We start from the raw sequence: 18,750 nt of genomic DNA, 5'->3' as shown, positions 1-18,750 counted from the left end.
CACCCTTCGGCTCAGCGAGGCTCTTGATTAAAGCATGGAAAATCACCAAGTGGCATTAGAGGCTGCCTCCCTGGCATGTCCCCAGTTGAACTCCTTCTATTTTTCTTTTCCCCGGGAGATCAAAGCTATTGTGTCAACACTCGGCCCTGATCCGAGTGACCTTAAGCAGATTGCTTATGCAACCTGGTGGCTGTGCCTGGGGACACAGGAGGGATCCAGGGGGTTTCCTCAAATTCTGAGAATCCCTTTGGGGTTTTTTTGGAGAGAAAAGAACTGCGGTGTTTCAGAGAGGAAAGAGGACTAGAGAGAGCCGAAACTGGTTGCCCTGGCCTCTCCCTGTTCCAGGCCGCGGGGTCACAGCACCCCTGTGCCAGGGGTGGCGAGCCTCGCTCTCGTCTGGAGGCAGGCTGCGGGGAGCGGCTCCGCTGTTACAGCATCGTCCTGGCTGGACCCACACCACCAGAGTCCCATCCAAACCCATGGGAAACGGAACAGTCATTCCCATGCTTTCCAGACACCAAAACGGAGGCTTACAGAGGTGACCCGCCCAAGGGCACCAAGAGCTCAAACAAGGGACAGAATGGGGAGCCAAGCACCCCCTGACCCCAGAGCTCCTAGCTTCATCTCCATGGCCTCTGCGTCCATGAGCGTGAGCCACCGGGGAAGGGCGCTTGGGGGCAGATTGCGCCACAGGAAGAGCCCCGAACCTGGCCTTCCCAGCCTCCTCCAGAGAGCCACGTGGCTTTCGGCAACTCACCAACTCTCTCCTGACTCTCAGCAAGGAGTGGACAAGGGCAGAGGTGGAGAATCAGCTAGCAGTGGCTGCAAAGACCGCTGCGGGGGAAGATTCTAGATGGCCTGTAAGTTCAACCGGAGGGACAGCTTGCCTGGCCGGCGATGCCCGTCCTGGGCACAGCAGGAGTTGCCACCCTGGGCATCCATCATTCTGACAGCCTGGGTCTCAAGGGACCTTTTCCTCTGTTCAGGCCCAGCCTATTCCCTCATCAGAAGCAACCATTGCTATGCATCCACAGTGGGTTTTGGCTTGGCTTTTTAAAAAAAATTTTGGCCATGCCACGCGGCTGGCAGGATCTTAGCTCCCTGACCAGGGATTGAACCTGGGCCATGGCAGAGAAAGCACCAAGTCCTAACCACCGACTGCCAGGGAGTTCCCAAGCCTTTCCTCTTATTTAGCGTTTATTTCATCTCAGTTGGAATCCCAGGGCTTCCCATGACTGTTCCTCTAAGATCTTCGCACCTGTCTGCATCCCCCATTGTAGAGGGCGACCCACCTCTGAATTCCTCTGCCTGCCGTCTGCAGGGTTCCCCAGGCTGTCAGGAAGGGTGCTGAGGGTGCAACGTGGCAGGAAGCTGGAGCCGGGGAGGTGGCCGCCCCTGGCAGAGGGGGACAGAGGGCCATAAAGGCCTGGGCAACCCGGCCTGGGCCCAGGGACCCTGCCAAGAGAAAGCCCAGCTGGCCTGCAGCTGCCGGGCGGCCCGAGCAAGAAGGGAGTGCGGCAGGTGGGGTGAGGGCCACCCCGTGGGAAATGAGGTCCCACCACACACAGAAGAGGGGCAGGGGGCCAGCCAGGAGCTGCCTTGCCCAGGGACCTTGCCAGCAGAGTGGCACGAGCTATAGACGAGCCTCTGAGATGACCCTTCGGGCAACTTCCCGCATCAAGCCCTCCCCCGTCAGAGCCCACGCGGCCCTGGCCAACCCGCCCTCCTGGACCCGTCTGCGGGCCCCGGCTCTCAGCATAGCTTCCAACTCAGGCTTCTTTCTTACCCCAAACTGCCCCCTGGCCAGCTTTCACAGGCCCCTCCAACATCTGCTAACACAACAGTTGCTGCCTGTTCAGAGGCCTGTGCTGGGAGGTGCGGGCCCACAGCATGTGGGCAGCTGCGATCAATCAAACCTCTGTTCCAACCCCCGGACCCCTCCTCGCAAGCGTCTCCCTTCTGTCGGAGGCACTGTGAGAAATACAACTTGTTGCTCTTTCAAGATGACCAGCTTGGACTTAAAAAACACGGCAGGGCCTGTGACACCCACCCAGGGCACAGCGTTCGGTGGGTCATCTTTAACTGTTGCTTTTAAATGCCAACCCCGCTCCCGGATTCTTGCCTGGAGAATCCCATGGACAGAGGAGCCTGGCACGCCATGGTCCGTGGGTTCGCAGAACGTCAGACACGACTGAAGCGACTTATGCACGCTCGCATACCTGATCCAGGTCTGAGTGGCCGTGCGGAGCCCAGGGCTTGCTGGGGGGTCAACCAATGCTGGGCGGTCAGACCAAGTTTCAAAAAATGCAGGCGCTAATAATCCTGTCAGTGAAAGTCCCGCTAATACACAACTCACATGTTCAGGCTGGGCCCTGCCTTCCTTGGCACACGCTGCCATTTTGCAAAAGGGAAGCTGAGGCTTCATATGAAACACCAGGCTGCAAGGGCCCGAGGAAAGCGGCTCAGGGAGGTCGAGGAAAGGGTCAGACCTGGCACGGCTGCCTCCGAGCCTCTCGCTCTGTGGACGGAGTGGCTGCAGTTGCAGTTCCAGGGAGAGAGGGCCTTTCGGGGCCAGGTCCTTGCGTCATCCGCCCCCCAGGGCCTCCTCCTCGCAGTCACCCTCCCCTATTCGGGACCAGCTCCCCCGCCCAAGAGCGGGGCATGCAGGTTTTAAGCGGCAGAGACACGTGGATATGTATGGCTGAGTCACCCTGCCGTGTGCAGGAGACGAGCACAACGCTGTTAATTGGTAACACTCCAATGCAAAATCAAAAGTTAAAAAAATTATATTCAGAATTTAAAAAAAAAAGAAGCAGTAAAGACAATTTGAAAGCAGTTGCTAACCACCCCGCCCCACCCCCACCCCACCACTGTGGGAGCCGAGCCACCGTTGCTGCCAGCTGGACCGCTGTGCCTGCACCCCGGCTGGGTGGGCAGGGGCGCCTGGCAGGCTCCCGCAGTCCCCCCCATCCTGGTTCCCCGGGTGACAGACGTGAGACAAGGGTGCTCGCGCCAACCAGCCTCCTCGGGCAGGTGGAGATTCGGATTCTGCCCCATCTCACGACCCCTGGCCCCCCGGGCAGAGCCCACTACAAGCGGAACACAGCCGCAGGCCAGGCCTCCTTCCCGTTTCCAGAAGCCAAGGATAAGGCAAGAAGAGGAACTGACGAGGAGTGAGTGGCCAGGACTGAAAACAGAAGGAAAGAGATGGACGAATGAAGAGGGGAGTCTGCAGAACATCACCCTCAGGGCCTGCTTCTGCCCCTGGAGATGCCCAGAGCGAGCCCTGGGCCCCCCACCATGACGACGGTCAGCATCCGTCAGCTCCCCGGCGGTGGGGGCGGGGGGCAGAGCACGGGGGATGTACATGTAAACGGAATCACACACGCATGTCAACAGATAATCAGACACACACAGACCTTTATACGCAGACCTCCATACATAAGCTACACACATACATATACACACACAGACACACGGACACATCTACTCAACACACTTAAACATGTGCACACACGTGATTTCCTGTTCCTCCCAGCAGTCCTACGTTGATGGCGGGGGTCGGCACAGTATTTATCTGCTATACAGAGATGTGAAGCACTTTTTCCAGGGCCACCAGCCTTCTGCCCCACCTCTGAGGCTGTCTGATTTATCAACGTCCCCCGTCCAGCCAAGTGAGGACCTAAAGGGGAATACCGTGCTCCAGAAGGGCCTGTTTCCAGGGGTACCCTGGCCCGAGATCACACCTACCCTCATGCCCCAGGCTTCCAGCTGAGAGCTTGCCCCTCGGAGTGGGGCCCACCCACGGCTCCCTGGCTCCCTGTGGGCATGAGGCAGCCCCGGACCTCAGAATGTTTGGTCTCTCCGCCCGCCTGCCTCTCTCGGGGTCTCTCCCTGGTCCTTTTTCCACCGGCAGTCTGGAGAGGCTCCGGGGTGCCCCTGGGGGCTTACACACAGACCCTGGGGAAGGTCCCAGCCCCGGTCAGCGCCGCTGGGTTGGGGGAGGCCACGGCTTCTCAGAGCTGCCCGTCATCCCAGAGGTCCAACCTCTGGGGCCACCAGCCTTCTGCCCCATTCGCTTTGCACCCGCAGACCGAGTCTCTCAAGCACCTGGGCCCAGAGCCCACGCACACAGGGGCTCCTGGAGGACGGAGCTCACCTGGAACCCTTCCTACCAGGTAGACAAACGTACAAACCAAGATCCAAAACCCACGAGAGGGTCTGAGGTCCAGCGGACAGACTGCCAGCAGGACATGCGGAGTAGCGATGACCCTTGGCACAGGACGCCCTCCCCGGTGGCTACTGATGCGGGAAGCCCATGCGGAGGACAGAGTCTGGGGGCAGGAAGTCCCGCGCCAGCGACACCGGCTCACAGGGTACCAGGCACAGGGGTCCTACATGCTCCAGACTGCATCCAAGGCTCTTCAGATGCACAGAGGTGGCCCTGGGCCTGGCGTTTTGAGGTTCCCAGAGGAGCAAGGCCCACTTTCCAGGGCCATGAATCATCCGGTGGGGGAGTCGAAGCAGGCGCCACCCGATGGGAAGAGGGCTGGCCGGGTCCAGAGGCTTGGTGGCGGGGGCGGCTCAGGCCCATCCATCTCCAGGCCTCTGGCTGCAGCCCTTAGGCCCACATGCCTCCCAGGGGCCCCTTCTCTGCTTTCCCTGGACTCTGCCCTCCCCAGGCCCTGGCTGGGGAAAGACAGGCGGACAGAGGGCAGCCTCCTCAGGATCTTGGAGGCCTGCCTGGAGCCGATGAAGCAATCTATACATCTGGGCACGGCCCCACCAAACAATGTATTTTTAAACGGTTTCTCCCCAAGTGAGGGCGGGAAATGTCTCCGACGATGCCCATGGTGTTATTCCAACTTGTGGCCAGTAAAATATAATAACACATGTACATTGTTTTTATTACCTATCTAGCTTATTAGCTAATAAAATAAGCTCAGCATTAAAAATTTAACTGAAGCCGTTTTATCACACCCAGAACTCGTGGCTCTGGATTTTCTTCAGAAGATTTTCTTTGCCCAAATCTGTCACCTTTCCAGCATTTTTACCTATTTACATTTCTCCAGGAAGGAAAATTCCACTTGCCTGTCCAACCTGAATGAATGTGTTAGATCGCTGACCAGCTCAGACTCACCTGGAGCAGCGATGGGGAGGAAGGGAAAGCAGCGATGGGAGGGCTGGGGGCGGGGGTCCCGTGGGGTCCTCCCCTCGGGTCCTCTCCAGGCGACCCCCACGGGCACAGAGAAAGGCAGGCACCACCCGTTGGTCCAGAGCCAGGGCCTGGGCTCTTGGACAAAGGTGGCCAGAAAGAGTGGACCTGGGGGCCAGGTGGGGGCTCTGGACCTGAGACACCTGCCTCTCTTCTTTTTTGGGGTGGGGACCTGTAGGCTGGGACGGAGGACTAAGGGAGAAAGGAGGAAATGCCATCAACAGAAGCTGTATTTTTCATTCTCAGCTGAAAAGAGGCCTGGAGAAAAGGCAGTGCTGGCCACTGAAGGAAGGCCATGAGGCCCGCCTGGAAAGGAGTGGACACGTCAAGCCTGCCTGTCTGGACGTGGCCACATGCTCCCGAGCAAGGCCAACCTCTCACCACCGAGCTGGTCTCCATTCCCTCAAGCCCAGCCGCGACTGAAGCTCAGACAATAAGACTAGAAAAGACGGCCCTGAGCACCCAAGGGCCCCCCGGACCCAGAACCCACCGTACGCATCCGTCCTCGAGGGGCCAGCCCTGCTCCTGGGGATCTGACCCTCGGGACTCCCCAATGCAGGCAGCTCTCAGGCTTGGAGGCTGTTCTGATGGTGGTGCATTAACTCCAAGTTCAGCTCACTCAAACCAACACCCGAGACCAAGCACGAGCGAGGGCGGCCAGGGCCCCAAGACAGAGGATGACGCGCGAGTGACAGGGCGCGTGGCCAGAGGCCACACCTCCAGGGGCAGCGAGGGTGAGTGCCGTTTCTTGCTGGACGCACGCTTTCGGCAGCTCACTCACAAGAGTGCGTGCCTCCCCCGCCCCCCAGCCCCTGTCGTCTCATCCTCTGAAACCGTCACTCACCGCCCTGACCTCGGGATCAGCATGATCTGAGTGACGCTGAACCCCACCTGTGCGAGCGGTTCCTACAGCAGCTGTGGGGACAGGGGCTCCTGCGGGAGGCCCCTGAGAAGGGCCAGGAGGGGACCCCCAGCGTCTGTGAGGCTGCGCCTGCCTCTTCCTGGCTCTCTGCTCCTGCACAGCCAGCACTGCTAGTGCCGGGAGAGAGCGTTTCTGTTTTGAAATGGCAATGGCTTTAAGGGTGGGGGGTGGGGGGCTTGATTTCATTTTTCACCGTATCAGATTTTAAGAACGAGGGAATGAACCAGCTTCCCGGGCCTCTTCGATGCGGGCACCCTGCCCTTGCCCGGGCTGGACCGGGATCCAGGGAGGCTCCGAGACACCCCTGGTGGCTTCTGCAGCGCCTCCTCAGGGCAGGGCACTCTTACCTGTGCCATCTTGGCAAGATCCAGGGAGGGCCTCTGCTCCTGTGCCTCCTCGGGGCGCCGCCGCTTGATGCCCACCTTCTTGTCATTAAGGACGCAGGGCTGGGAGCGGCTGCGGGCCAGCCCGCCCGAGCGCCTGGCCGGCTCTGGCGTCGAGGCGGGGGTGCTGCTGGCGGAGGGCGGGCAGTACTCCGCAAAGGAGAACTGCTCATGCGAGCAGGACAGGGAGCGCTGCATATCCAGCCGGCCGCCGCCCACGGGGCTCGCCGCGGGGCCCCAGAGGTCGCCTGCCTGTCCGCAGGTGGCCGGGCCCAGCACCCCCGGGCCGGGCGGGCCGCCGGGCCGCGGGTGGAGTCCCGCCGGGTCGTAGGGCGAGGACAGCGTGCTGGCGCGGGACGGGAGGCTGAAGCTGGAGCTCCGCTGCATGGTGCCGAAGCCGTTGGAGTAACGCTGCACGCTGCCCCCGCTGTAGCAGCGCCTCTTCTCCACCGGCGTCCAGACTTTGGACCCCAAGGGCCTCCACGACGTCCGGCAGCTGGCCATCTCGTCCGAGAAGGACAGCGACCGGCACTGGCGCTTGCTGGGGGGCGCGGACGGGTGTCCGTTGTGGTCACTGAGGCTGAGGTCTTTGATCAGGTTGGTGACCGCGCAGGTGGTGGCCGCCTCCCGGTGCCACAGGGCGCTGTCCTGGCACTTGTCCGGCAGGCACTCCCAGATGCTGGCGCTCGGCTGGTCGATCTGAAGGGGGCACTTCCTGTCCAGGTCTCGCCATCTGTCATTTTCTAGTTTGGAAATGACAAAAAAAGAGAGAAACGGGGCTTTGAGAAGGGCCTTCACGCCGGTCCTCTCTCGCCTCACCGAGAACCCGTTTTAAACAGGAGGTTAGAGACAGAAAGGCCCTTAAAAAAGCCATCCAGTCTGGCCTCGCTTTACAGATGAGAAACTGAGGCTCAGAGGGACGGACGTGAGTCCCCCAAGGTGCTGAGTCAGACGCAGGGCAGCCCCACGACTCCTGACACGGTTTTCTTTCCAACATACTGCACGGCCTCCAGCGCTAAGTCACTTCAGTCATGTCCGACTCTTTGCCACCCCATGGACCTCTAGCCCACCAGGCTCCTCTGTCCCTGGGATTCTCCAGGCAAGAATACGGAGGAGCATTGCCATGCCCTCTTCCAGGAGGTCTTCCCGATCCAGGGATGGAACCCATGTCTCCTGCAGCTCCTGCACTGCAGGTGGATTCTATACCACTGAGCCACTGGGGAAGCCCTAGCCTCCCAGGACAGTTTGAAGCACTACTGTTCACCCCAGAGGCCTCTCATCCTCTAGAAGCGAAACCGACTTGCCCGGCCTCCACCCTGGCCGGCAGCAGAGCACGGATAACGTGTCTGCTACGTTCCATCTCAGGGCTCTCTGCTCTGGGGCTGGGACTCGACGGCCTGGGGGAAGACCACGACCAAAGGTGAGCGTGTCGGGACCCCCAGAGTGGCTGGTGGCTGGAGGTGCTGCCAGGTTAGTTGACCTGAGTTCCCTCTTTAAAACGAAGGCAGACAATAGAAACTGGATATTTTATTGATTTACATCCCCTCGACCAAAAGGCTCCACAGCCAACCACAACAACAGCTGCCAATCACTGAGGACTTTGCTTTTGCTCACTTGCTAAAATCTAGGACAAGGTTGCTAAAGTCCGTAGAATCAAGTTTTGGGCTGCAAAGAGACCTAAGTGGAAATTTAAACCTGCGTATTGGGGTCTCTCCTTGAACGCACAAACAAGCCAACCCTGCTAGGAACTGTGTGTTGTTTTTCTGCTGTGGAATCAGGCCCTGTGCTGAGAATCTGAGGAGCTCAAAGACAAATCTGACACAGTTAATAAAACAAAAACAGAGTTAAGAAATACGCTGTGCTGCTGGGAATCGACGTGTTAACATGTTTCTGGTTTTCTCTAATCTCCACATCTTCATAAACTCCGCAAATGTGAATACAGAGAAAAGTATGGTTTGAGTCAGTCAGTTGGTAGAAGTAAAACCTGAAATGACAGTCAGCAGGTATTTCACGCGCGCTGATTCTCAGCACGGCAGACAACTACTGTGCAAGCCCCGTGGGTGGTGGGTGTAACCAGTGTGTCCTGCCTGGCTACCATCGCTGCCCAGATGGGGAGACCCAGGCTCGCAGAGGTGCGGTAAGTGGCTCCGAAGCCACAGCTAACAGCTGAAGAGATGCAAACCCAGGCTGGCCCGACCCAAAGCCCTCTGCTCTCTCCACTACACCGGGCACTGAGGCAGCCGCAGGGGAATCCCGCCTCGGCCCTACCCTCAAGGAGTCTACCAGTCATGCAAGGTCAGCCATCGCTCAGAAACCTGTGACATCACCTACGGGAGTGCAGCAAGAACTGGAGGACCATCTCCTCTACCAGGGGCCACTCCTCAAAGGGCCTGAGAGACACACCCGAGGCAGGCACTGAGCCCATGGTGAATGTCACGACCAGCAGCTACTTGTGGGGGAGCGTCACGAGCCAGAGGAAAAGCCAAAGGGGTTCAACGTGTGCTCTTTCCTTGAGGGCCCCTGACGCAGCCACGGGACTTGGAGCCTGAGGGGCTGGGACCCGGGGCAGGGGACATGCATAAGTTGTCCAGAGGCTGTTCCCATGTGTCGGGGGGGCCATGGTCCTTAGAAGCTGGAGATGCAGGAGAGAGACCTGCCTCGTCAGGCCAGCCGGGAACGAAGTAGGACTGATGCTAACTGTCCAACTCATCTCACCTCCGAAATGTGCCTGGGCCCTGGCGCACGGCCAGTCTTGATACGTGTCTCTTTAAGCCAATCTGACAGAGCATTACCAAAATTTACCTTTTTGCAAACAGCATTTACTTTGTTCCAAACGGGCTTCCCAGGTGGTGCTAGTGGTAAAGAACCCACATGCCCATGCAGGAGACATAAAGAGAAGTAGGTTCGATCCCTGGGTCAGAAAGATCCCCTGGAGAAGGAAATAGTAACTCACTCCAGTATTCTTGCCTGGAGAATTCCCTGGACAAAGGAGCCTGGAGGGCTGGAGTTCACAGGATCACAAAGAGTTGGATGCACCTGAAGCGACTTAGTATGCATGCATTGTTCAAAACAGGTCTTCATTATACACTATTCCTCAAGTAGTCACCATTCTTTTAAAAGAGGTTCAATTTGACATTTATCAGCAGTTGAAAGTTCAGTAAACTAACAGTAAAATTTAAAAACAACAACAACAAAAAAAAAAAACTAACATTGACTGAGTCACAACCATCTCAGATTGAGAAGAAAACTTATCCTCCAAAAAAGGTGGAGATTTATGTATGATGATGTTCTTCAAAATGACATGCTGCTGCTGCTAAGTCACTTCAGTCGTGTCCGACTCGGTTCAACCGCATAGATGGCAGCCCACCAGGCTCCCCCGTCCCTGGGATTCTCCAGGCAAGAACACTGGAGTGGGTTGCCATTTCCTTCTCCAATGCATGAAAGTGAAGAGTGAAAGTGAAGTTGCTCAGTCGTGCCTGACTCCTAGCGACCCCATGGACTGCAGCCCACCAGGCTCCTCCGTCCATGGGGTTTTCCAGGCAAGAGCACTGGAGTGGGCGCCAGTGCCTTCTCCAATGCATGAAAGTGAAGAGTGAAAGGGAAGTCACTCAGTCCTGTCCGACCCTTAGCGACCCCTTGGACTGCAGCCCACCAGGCTCCTCCGTCCATGGGGTTCTCCAGGCGAGAGCACTGGAGTGGGCGCCAGCGCCTTCTCCGCAAGATGACACGAGTGATGGCAGAATGATAAATACAGCTAAAAAGGGCCTACGGGGAAGAGGGGTGTTAAATCCAGCATCAAGGAATAACATGGACATGAAAAAAGCCGTTTCAAAGAATATTAACGATGTGGGGAAATGTTAATAATGTAATACTAGACATAAAGAAAGAGGACATAAAACCATAGAGATAGCGTGACTCCTCTTTAGTAAAACACATACGTTATATGGGAAGATAAAAAGGAAAACAAGCCAACATGTTCACAGTCAAATGGCAGAGAGCTAGTTGATTTTTCTCCTTTTTGTTTCTTGGAGTTTCTACATTTCGTTAAGTACAAATATGTGGAGGGCCAGGGCCTAGGACCCCCATCCTCCTCTGGGTTCGCTCCTTCAGTCTTTCAGGAAGTCCTCGCCGAACAACGCTTGCCACAGACTTCTCTGAGGTGCCCGGTGGGCCAGTGGCCGGCTAAGCAAGGAACCAAGGAGCCGACCAAGGGCGGTGAAGGCTCCAAGATGGCGCCACCATGGCCCCGACTTGAGGAGCCGGGAGCCCGCAAGAGACGGTCTCTCTCGCAGGCCCTGGGAGACCCAGGAAGTCAAGGAGAGGGATTCTGTCCTCAGAAGATACCACTTTCTGCTCCCTTTTTACCTCACTGTCCTGGAACTTTCCCATCTCTGGGAAACCATGAGAAAAGGGCATGGCAGAGGAGCCAGTTAAGCACTGACATTCTGTCTCTCTGGCTCAGCAGGGCCCTTTGCTCTGCAGTGACCACCTGTGATCTCGCTGCTTCCTGACTGGACCCCTTGGGGCTCCCTAGTCCAGTCCCATCTCCTCTCTCTCTCTCTCCAGAGAACTTTCTGAGGCTCCCACGGGTTCACGGTCCGTCCCTTGCAGCAGCTTCCTGCGGCAAACACTCCAGCCTGGCGTCCAGGCTCCGTCTGCGCGTGGTCTCCCCAGGAGACCCACGCTGCAGGTGCCAAACCTCCCTTCACGGCACAAGTCAGACAGGAATCAGGGAGACCAAAGCATTCCTTGAAAACCCCTGAAACAGCCCTCGAGGCCCACTCCTTCTGGTTTCACGTCCACAGCCCTGAAGAGCCCATAAAACTACAGCTCATTAGAGCGATGGCAGGAATGAGCGCGACTAGCGTCTACGTACAGAGGGGTGTGCACACGATTTTTGTGGTGTTGCTGTTTTGTTATTTATTTTTGGCTGTGCTGGGTCTTCACTGCAGTGTGCGGGCTCAGAAATCGTGGCGCATGGGGCTCAGCTGCCCTGTGGCACGTGGGACCTTAGTTCCCCGACCAGGGATCGAACCCGTGTCCCCTGCACTGGAAGGCGGATTCTTAACCGCTAGACCACCAGGGAAGTCCCCCATATGATTTGTTTTGAGGTTAACTCTCAAATCGCCAGTGGGAACCAGGGTTGGGTGGCTAACTCGAACGCGTTCCTACCCACCTTCAGGAACTACTCCTGTTTTAAAGAGGAAGCCTCTACAGGACCTTAACACATAAAACGTCTCTTGCAGGGAGGATTCACAGAATCAGTTCTCAACTCAGTCCACTGGTTAAATGAGGGTGCAATGTGACCACGGTGGATCTGCAGCTCCTCCGCCAAGGGGGAAGAGACCCAGGATGTTATTCTCCTGTCTGTATCCTCCCGCCAGCCTCTTACTCCCCATCGAAGAGCCAACGCGCACATCGCCTCCTCTGCAGGTCCACCCCTTCCCACACAAGCCTATGGGCACCCGCAGTGCCTCGCCTAGACCTTCAGTCACGTGTCTCGCAGTAACTGAGCCTTCGTTATCTGCTTATGTGTCTGTTTCGTCTGCTGAGCTACAAGTTCCAGAGGGCGGTCCCGGCCTGACATTCCTGCGCCCAGCACAGGGCTTGGCACACAGCAGACCTCAGCCGGTGCGGGGTGGAGGGAGGGAAGAGTGATACAGAGCAGATAAACACTACACAGCACACCGTGGGTGTTCACGTGGTCTCGCTTATCCCTTGCCCTTGGCACAGGTAACCAGCCGTCCCTTGGCCAAGCAGGTCCGACCTGGGCTGTACCATGAATTCCCCACCCCACTGGGGCCAGGGATGGTCGTGTATGGAACTGACCGGGACAGTGGCTGGCCCAGCAGTGGCCATGTCACTTTGAAAACACAAAGCCCTGCCTGATTTGAGCTCTTGCTACTGTGTGTCAACACCAGCCAGGTGGCTACTTGTTCTGTCTGCGGAGCAGATAATATTTTAATTGTTTCTATCTTTATCACTTCAAGAAGTACAACATAAAGAAAAGTAAAAACAATCGAGGCTATGTTTAGCCCGTGTGTTTTCCCCCTTTGCTCAGGGAACAGAAGGCGATTTGCTGGGTCAGGTCACCAAACAAAAGAAACAGGAATAGAAGCTAATTTTTAATGGCAAACCGCCCTGAGCGCTGGGCACGCTGTCACGTTGTACAGAAGGCCTCAGTAAGGCTCCAAGGAGAGGATACCGGACGCCCCCGCCCCTCCATTCAACACCGTCTCTGCACAAACAACCGTAACCCTTTCAACAGTGACGATGGCTGTGGCCACGAGGAGTCTACTGAGCTGGAGGACTTGGTGTGGTGGGAAGGCTGTGGACCTGGGTTCGAGCCCCAGCTCTGCAAGTGACTTCACCTCTCTGAGTCTCGGCTACTTCATCTATAGAACGAGGAGACTGATTGTAACCTCTGCACAGAGCTACCCTGAGAATGGAACCGTCGCCTCGCAGGCCACAGGACGGGCTCACGAGACAGCAGCGTGGCCGTGACGACAACACTGGAGGCGACTCGGGTAGCTGAGCCCCAGCCCTCCCGCGTGGGGTGTGTCTGGAACGAGGACTTGGGTGTTCTCAAAGAGCGGTTTTGGGAGCACCAGAGGGGTGTCTGCTGGGGATGTTAATATGCAGATTCCTAGGCCCAGTCCCTGCCGTGATACACAGAATCTCTCGGAGCAGGAACCTGCCTTTTAATAAACTCCTCGGGTTATTTTCACGTGAAGTGGCTGAGAACCACTGTTCGAGACTGCAGGCTGCACAGGGACCTGGGTGTCTTTCAAACATCTCCATGGAGGCCCAGTCAGACCATCCAGCCACACCAGGAAGCTTCTGCAGGGTGGACCATGCCGGTCTCCACAAGCCTGCATTCAGAACATCACTGAACGCTGGCTTTGTTTGGGGCAACAACAGAAAGCAGAATTATGGAGAAGGATGACTTTGCCTTTAGAGTATGTTGAGGTCCCCTTTTCACAGGATGGGGGTGGGGACACCAAGTTGCACAGCGTGTTCTGGATGGAGAGCCAGTGCGAAAGGCCTGAGAGGCCGACCGTTCACGTGACGGGACTAATGGGAGGCCCCCCACCCCGCAAGACGTGCCATGGCCTGCAGCTTCTCAGGGAAGGTCCGAGTACCAAGCCCCCAGCGGACACGGTAAGGGCCAAGGACAGTGGCCCCGGCTGCTGAGGTTCTCAATGGCCCCATGACTTGCAACCCTCAGGGACAGCTCAGGTTTCTCCATCTCCCTGCTGGGCCAATCTTCACAAGTTTGAGGTTTATACATGGGAGTGGGTGTGTGGGTGTGTGTGCAGGATACACACGCCCGGGGCTTTTTCTACAGAGGGTGGGGGCCAACCACACAAACACACAAATCACACAAGCCGTCTTGCTCCCTCACAGACGGACTGGACCAGATGGCCTCCAGGGGACCTTCCCAAGCTAAGGCTCCACAACCGAGCCTGAGGTGTCTGGGAAGCACAGAAGAAGCTGATGGCCACACCTAGGGGACAGAACTCAGATACTCCCCGCTCCCAGCAATGTGTACACACACTCACAGGCTTTGGTCTGGAGATCCCTTGACTGGGGAGGGCAGAGGCTGCTGGGTGCATGGATCTCCAAGCTCAGAGAAAGAAAACACCCAGAGGAACACAAATAGCATGTGACCTCAAATGTTCTTGTTTCCATTTCTGCCCTTAAACTTGGAGGGAAATTCCCAGGGCGCCTAGAATCTTAGTGGACTACAAGCCTTCATATTATGTTCACAAGATAGCCTTGGATATCTTCACGCCGTGTTTGGAGGCCGCTCTATGGTGACATAACCACAACAGAATGTGGTTTCTAGAAGAGGTTAGACACCTGAAGCACAGACCCAAGACACGGAAGGCTCTTGCAGCCGCTCGGGCCGAGCGAGCCGGCCTCAGTCGGATTGGGGCCGGCTGACTCATTCTCGGATTTCACACCTGTCTGCTTGTGCTGACACCAGCCTCCCCTCCCCTGGCCTGGGGGCTGGGGCTGTGTTAACCTGGCCTCCGGGCTGCAAGGACTCTCTGCCTGATCTAGGGCAGGGGAGCAGCTCACCAGCCCTTTCAGTGGGAACTCCGTGTCTTTCTGGAGCCCGCTTTATTACATCGCTCTTACGAAAAGAGCACAGGTGGAAACGCACACACGGGACAGTGGCATGAGCGAGCCCACACGGCACCGTGTGCTTTTAAATGGACTCCGGAGCCCCTGGCCCATGGGAGCACCTCTTTCCCTGAGTCACCAGGATGGAGACTCAACACAGGGCTGGGCCAGAAAAGGCTCCTGGGCTTTGCCTGCCCAAACCTCAGCCTCTGGCGATGCCCACCTTCACCTGCAATAAATCAGAGAATGTCTGTGCATCTTAGGTTCAGGGACAACACAGGATGCCAAGCACCTCAGCCCAGGGCCGGAGGATGAGGGGCCAGGATGGCTGGAGACAATGCTCCCCTGGCCCCACCCAGGGAAGGCTAGCTGGAAGGGTACTGGGAAGACGTCTGACAGGCTGGTGGGTACAGGGGGTTCCTGGGGTCCTGCCGTCACCAGCCAGGTGAGGGTGGCCCATGGCAGCGGCCACTGCTTGTGGGGGGGCTCTTTCTCTTACAGAAAGAGGCCCAGTGGGGATCCCCAGACAGTGAAGGGGTACAAACCCCTCCCAACTGGGTACTGGGAGGGTGGGCTGGTCTCCCATCTGTAGGCGGAAGCATGGGCTGGGGCCCTGTGACAGCTCTTCCTGCCTTGAATGGACCTCCTGCTGCACCCCAACCCCAGAAGTCTGTAGGAAAAAGCTAGTATTCACATGGCGGGACGTCCCCTGGGCGCCCCAGTGGTTGAGACTCTTGTGCTTCCCCTGCAGGGGTCATACAGCTCCATTCCTGCTCGGGGAACCAAGATCCCACACATGGTGCACAGCGTGGGCCAAAGATGAAACAAACAGAAAAAGACGAGGGCCACGAAATCTCCCAAGCGACACAGCGGTCTGTTCCATCCATTGCCTTCGGATTCCCACCCTGGCTGCGTGTTTGCACAGGGCATGGGCCATGGGCAGGAGCCAGGGACTCAACTCCAAACCTACCTGCGCAGCAAAGCTGGGCACCGTGACACAGAGCAGGAAACTGGCCACTGCAAGAGCTCTTCAGGAAACTGTCAATATAGCTGCATTAATTGTCAATTAGCTAACCCCCCCCCCCCCCACACCCACCTCAGTGGGATCCTTACTGAAGTTGAGGGAAAGCCTCAGTGCATACCCCAAGCACAGCTCTCATCTCGCAGGGCAGCAGAGCGCTCCCCCACGTGACGGCTGGGGAGACCAACTCCAGGACAGGATGGCCTCGTGTCTCGCCTAGGGACATGTCGCTTGCCAACAGCAGTCTGCAATCCCAAGGCCATGCTCCCGCAGCGGGGCCAGGCTACCTCCTAACGACCGTCTCTCCACTTGGAAGCGGCCTGGAGAGGCACCACATGGGTGGGGGTGGGGGGTGCCCACGGCCAGTCTGGCAGCTGCCGTTCCCCGCCCTCTGGCACCTCTGGGGCTCCCTCGCCCGTCCCACCATGTCAGGCCAGCCTGGGTGAGAAGGCGGCCCGGGAGGCTCCCTTTGCAACCATCAATGGCCATCATGTGCCAGCTACACTTTGTACCTACATCCCATCCTGTACCTTATACCAGAAACGTCTGAAACCTAAGTGGTGAAAGGAAAGACTGAAAGCACTCTGCGTGGACAGACCTCACGCCGTGTTAGAGATGGGCAAGCCACACCGATGACTACAGTCAATAAGAGTAGTCCTTATCAGCTACGTTTTTAAAAATCAATCCTAGGCACTCTTTATGGATTTTTGTACTAGCCTATTTTGGCTAATAATCAGTTCTTATAGGAGGCCCTGGGTCCAAGGATGATGTGCAGTGTGGCTATCTCAGAGAGACTGAAAAAGCGGCAGAGACCAGAAATTCTGGCTTCGTTATCACTGCGGCTCATTTCATTTCAGTTGTGTTCCGTTTGCTCTTGGAAACCTGAAACACTCAACCTCCGAATGCTGGCTTTTTCCCCGCTTGCTGCAATCACAGCCCACTTTCAGCAACAAATGGTGGGAGGGTGAAAAGACCAAAAGCTCCCCGACCTCAAAGTGCAGTCTCTTCCTCTGTGCAGCTCAGCACAGCCCACTGGGGCACCCTGTAGAAACTAATGCAGGGGTGCCCCCAGGAGCAAGCCTTCTGTGTACAGAGCAGACTTTAACAGCGAGTAATTAAACATGGAAAGTAAGGGCTTATAATTAAAATGCTGACAAATCTGAACCACAGTGGCACAAGGAGGGCTGCTATAATATTTTTACAATTCCTTTTTATACATAATGTATGATCCTTCTGCTCAAGTTTCCTCTATGTTCTTTGCCTGTGAGATAATTTACATTAATAAATAATTTATTACCATAACTCCTAAAGTAATTATGGGTTTCCACCCAATTTTTTTTTTTTTCTTTTTTAAGCATCTGAACTGTTTTGTTCCCCGTCCATGGACTTGTATTTACACGCCTTCTCCTAGCGGCCTTTCGGAAGTAACCGGGGTTGCACGTGCTTGCTCATGTTGTTTGATTTCCCGGTCTCCCGCTCACCCGACGGCTGAGGAGAGAGAAGTGGGCAGAGTCCAGTGTCCTTGCAACATGGAACTCGTTCAAGGGGGTGCGAGGAGCCGAGCCCAGGGTGGTGAATGGAGGCCCCTCTCACCTGCTTGTCCAGTTTCACCGAAAGAGATCTGACCCATCCACACGTGACCCTGGGTCAGCGTGAAGAAGCACCTCCCAGGCCCAGTGGTGGAGGAGCCACGGGCCGAGGACTCCCTGGCGACTGCCCCACCCGAGCCTGGCTCGGGGAGGTCCTCTCAGGAGCAGCCAGCCCCCCGTGTGCACCCATGAGCAATCACGGCTACAAACAGGGCTGGCTCACCTGTCAGGCCAGCTGACCTGGTGGGCGGGCCACACCCCTGAAGCTGCCACCTGACCAGGGTTTCCTGTGTCAGGAACACAATTCCCTGGGCAGACACGGCTCTCCCCAGAGAGGCTGTTTGCAGAGGCAGTTCTGGTTCAGCCCAGGAGGCGTGCTGAGGATGGTCTGGGAGGTGAGGAGAGAAACCCAGAGGCACGGCATCGCCTCTGCTATAGAAGGAGCCCTGTGGCGCCCAGGCTGGCCGGGCACTCAGCCCTGGCAGGGCAGGCCAGCCGTGGCCTGGCTCCCCTCCACCCCGCTTCTCCTGTCCACAGTCACGCTGACTTTGTCTCCCCACCCCCACGCTGGAAAAGGACAAAACTACTTCTTTGTATCAAGCTCCCAAACTTGAAGGGAGGGGAGGAGACCCGCGGGGAGGGCCCTGCAGTCCAGCTCAGGATAACTGAGCGCGGAAGTATTTAAAAGCCGAAACATTGTTGCGAACACTGATGATATTAGTAACCATTTTATCTCCCTGGGTGCAGGGGAGGCTGAGCTCCCAGCAAAGGCAGCTTCTCCAGAAGAAGCCAACAGGCCCTTCCCACCAAACACATTTGCCTGGGTTTTCTTACGAACACTCACAAAACCCTCCAGCTCATCCCAGTGTCCAGCGAGGACCCCTGCACGGGGGCTTGAGAGGGAAATGCCCTGAGTCCCAGGTCCACGCTGTCCCCAGCTCTCATGGGAGAATTCCACTAATCAGGGCCAGAACCGGAGTCCTCTGTCTCGGGAGACAGGCAGGGGGTTTGGTGATTATAATGCTGTGAGGTTTCATCTTTGCTGAGGGCCGCACACCCCCACCCCCACCCCGGCGGTCCTCTTCTTTACTACGGAAAACCAGGCACAGAGAGAGAAAGTCTCGAGGCTGCTGCTCGCACGTGTCATAGGGCGCGGCCGCACACTGAGTCCCAGGCCGGAGCCTCCACAAGCACACAGCCTGGGGAGGGCCTCGGACCCCTGACACCCACCTCAGCAAGTGCGGGGAAAGGACGGAGGTGGGGTGCGAGCCGGCGCCTCGCAGGTGCTGCTGTCTCCTTAAATCCCATGGACCCCACGAGGTGCAGGCTGCAGAGGGAGGCCCAGGAGGACAGCGCTGAGGGCCCCCTTTACACGGGTCCAGGGGAAGTCCACGCTCCCTGGCCTTGCTCCTCCACTAGACAGAAGCCCCCTCGAGGATTCAATAAACACCGACCAGAACAAGGCACACTGAACCAGACTGGGGCCGACT

At 57.1% G+C, this 18,750-nt stretch overlaps 1 protein-coding gene across 6 annotated transcripts in view; it reads right to left on the bottom strand.

Moving 5' to 3' along the window:
- FAM53B (family with sequence similarity 53 member B) overlaps positions 1-18,750 on the bottom strand; it is a 128,228-nt gene that overhangs the window by 49,016 nt on the left and 60,462 nt on the right. For all 6 annotated transcript variants that reach the window (XM_027528345.1, XM_027528346.1, XM_027528347.1 and 3 more), the window contains one exon: positions 6,485-7,263. In XM_027528345.1, the coding sequence (XP_027384146.1) occupies positions 6,485-7,263 (779 nt within the window). The remainder of the gene's footprint in view (positions 1-6,484; positions 7,264-18,750) is intronic.

This window comes from Bos indicus x Bos taurus, chromosome 26, assembly GCF_003369695.1.
Source record: "Bos indicus x Bos taurus breed Angus x Brahman F1 hybrid chromosome 26, Bos_hybrid_MaternalHap_v2.0, whole genome shotgun sequence".
NCBI classification, from domain to species: Eukaryota; Metazoa; Chordata; class Mammalia; order Artiodactyla; family Bovidae; genus Bos; species Bos indicus x Bos taurus.
This window is presented reverse-complemented; position numbering and strand designations above follow the sequence as displayed.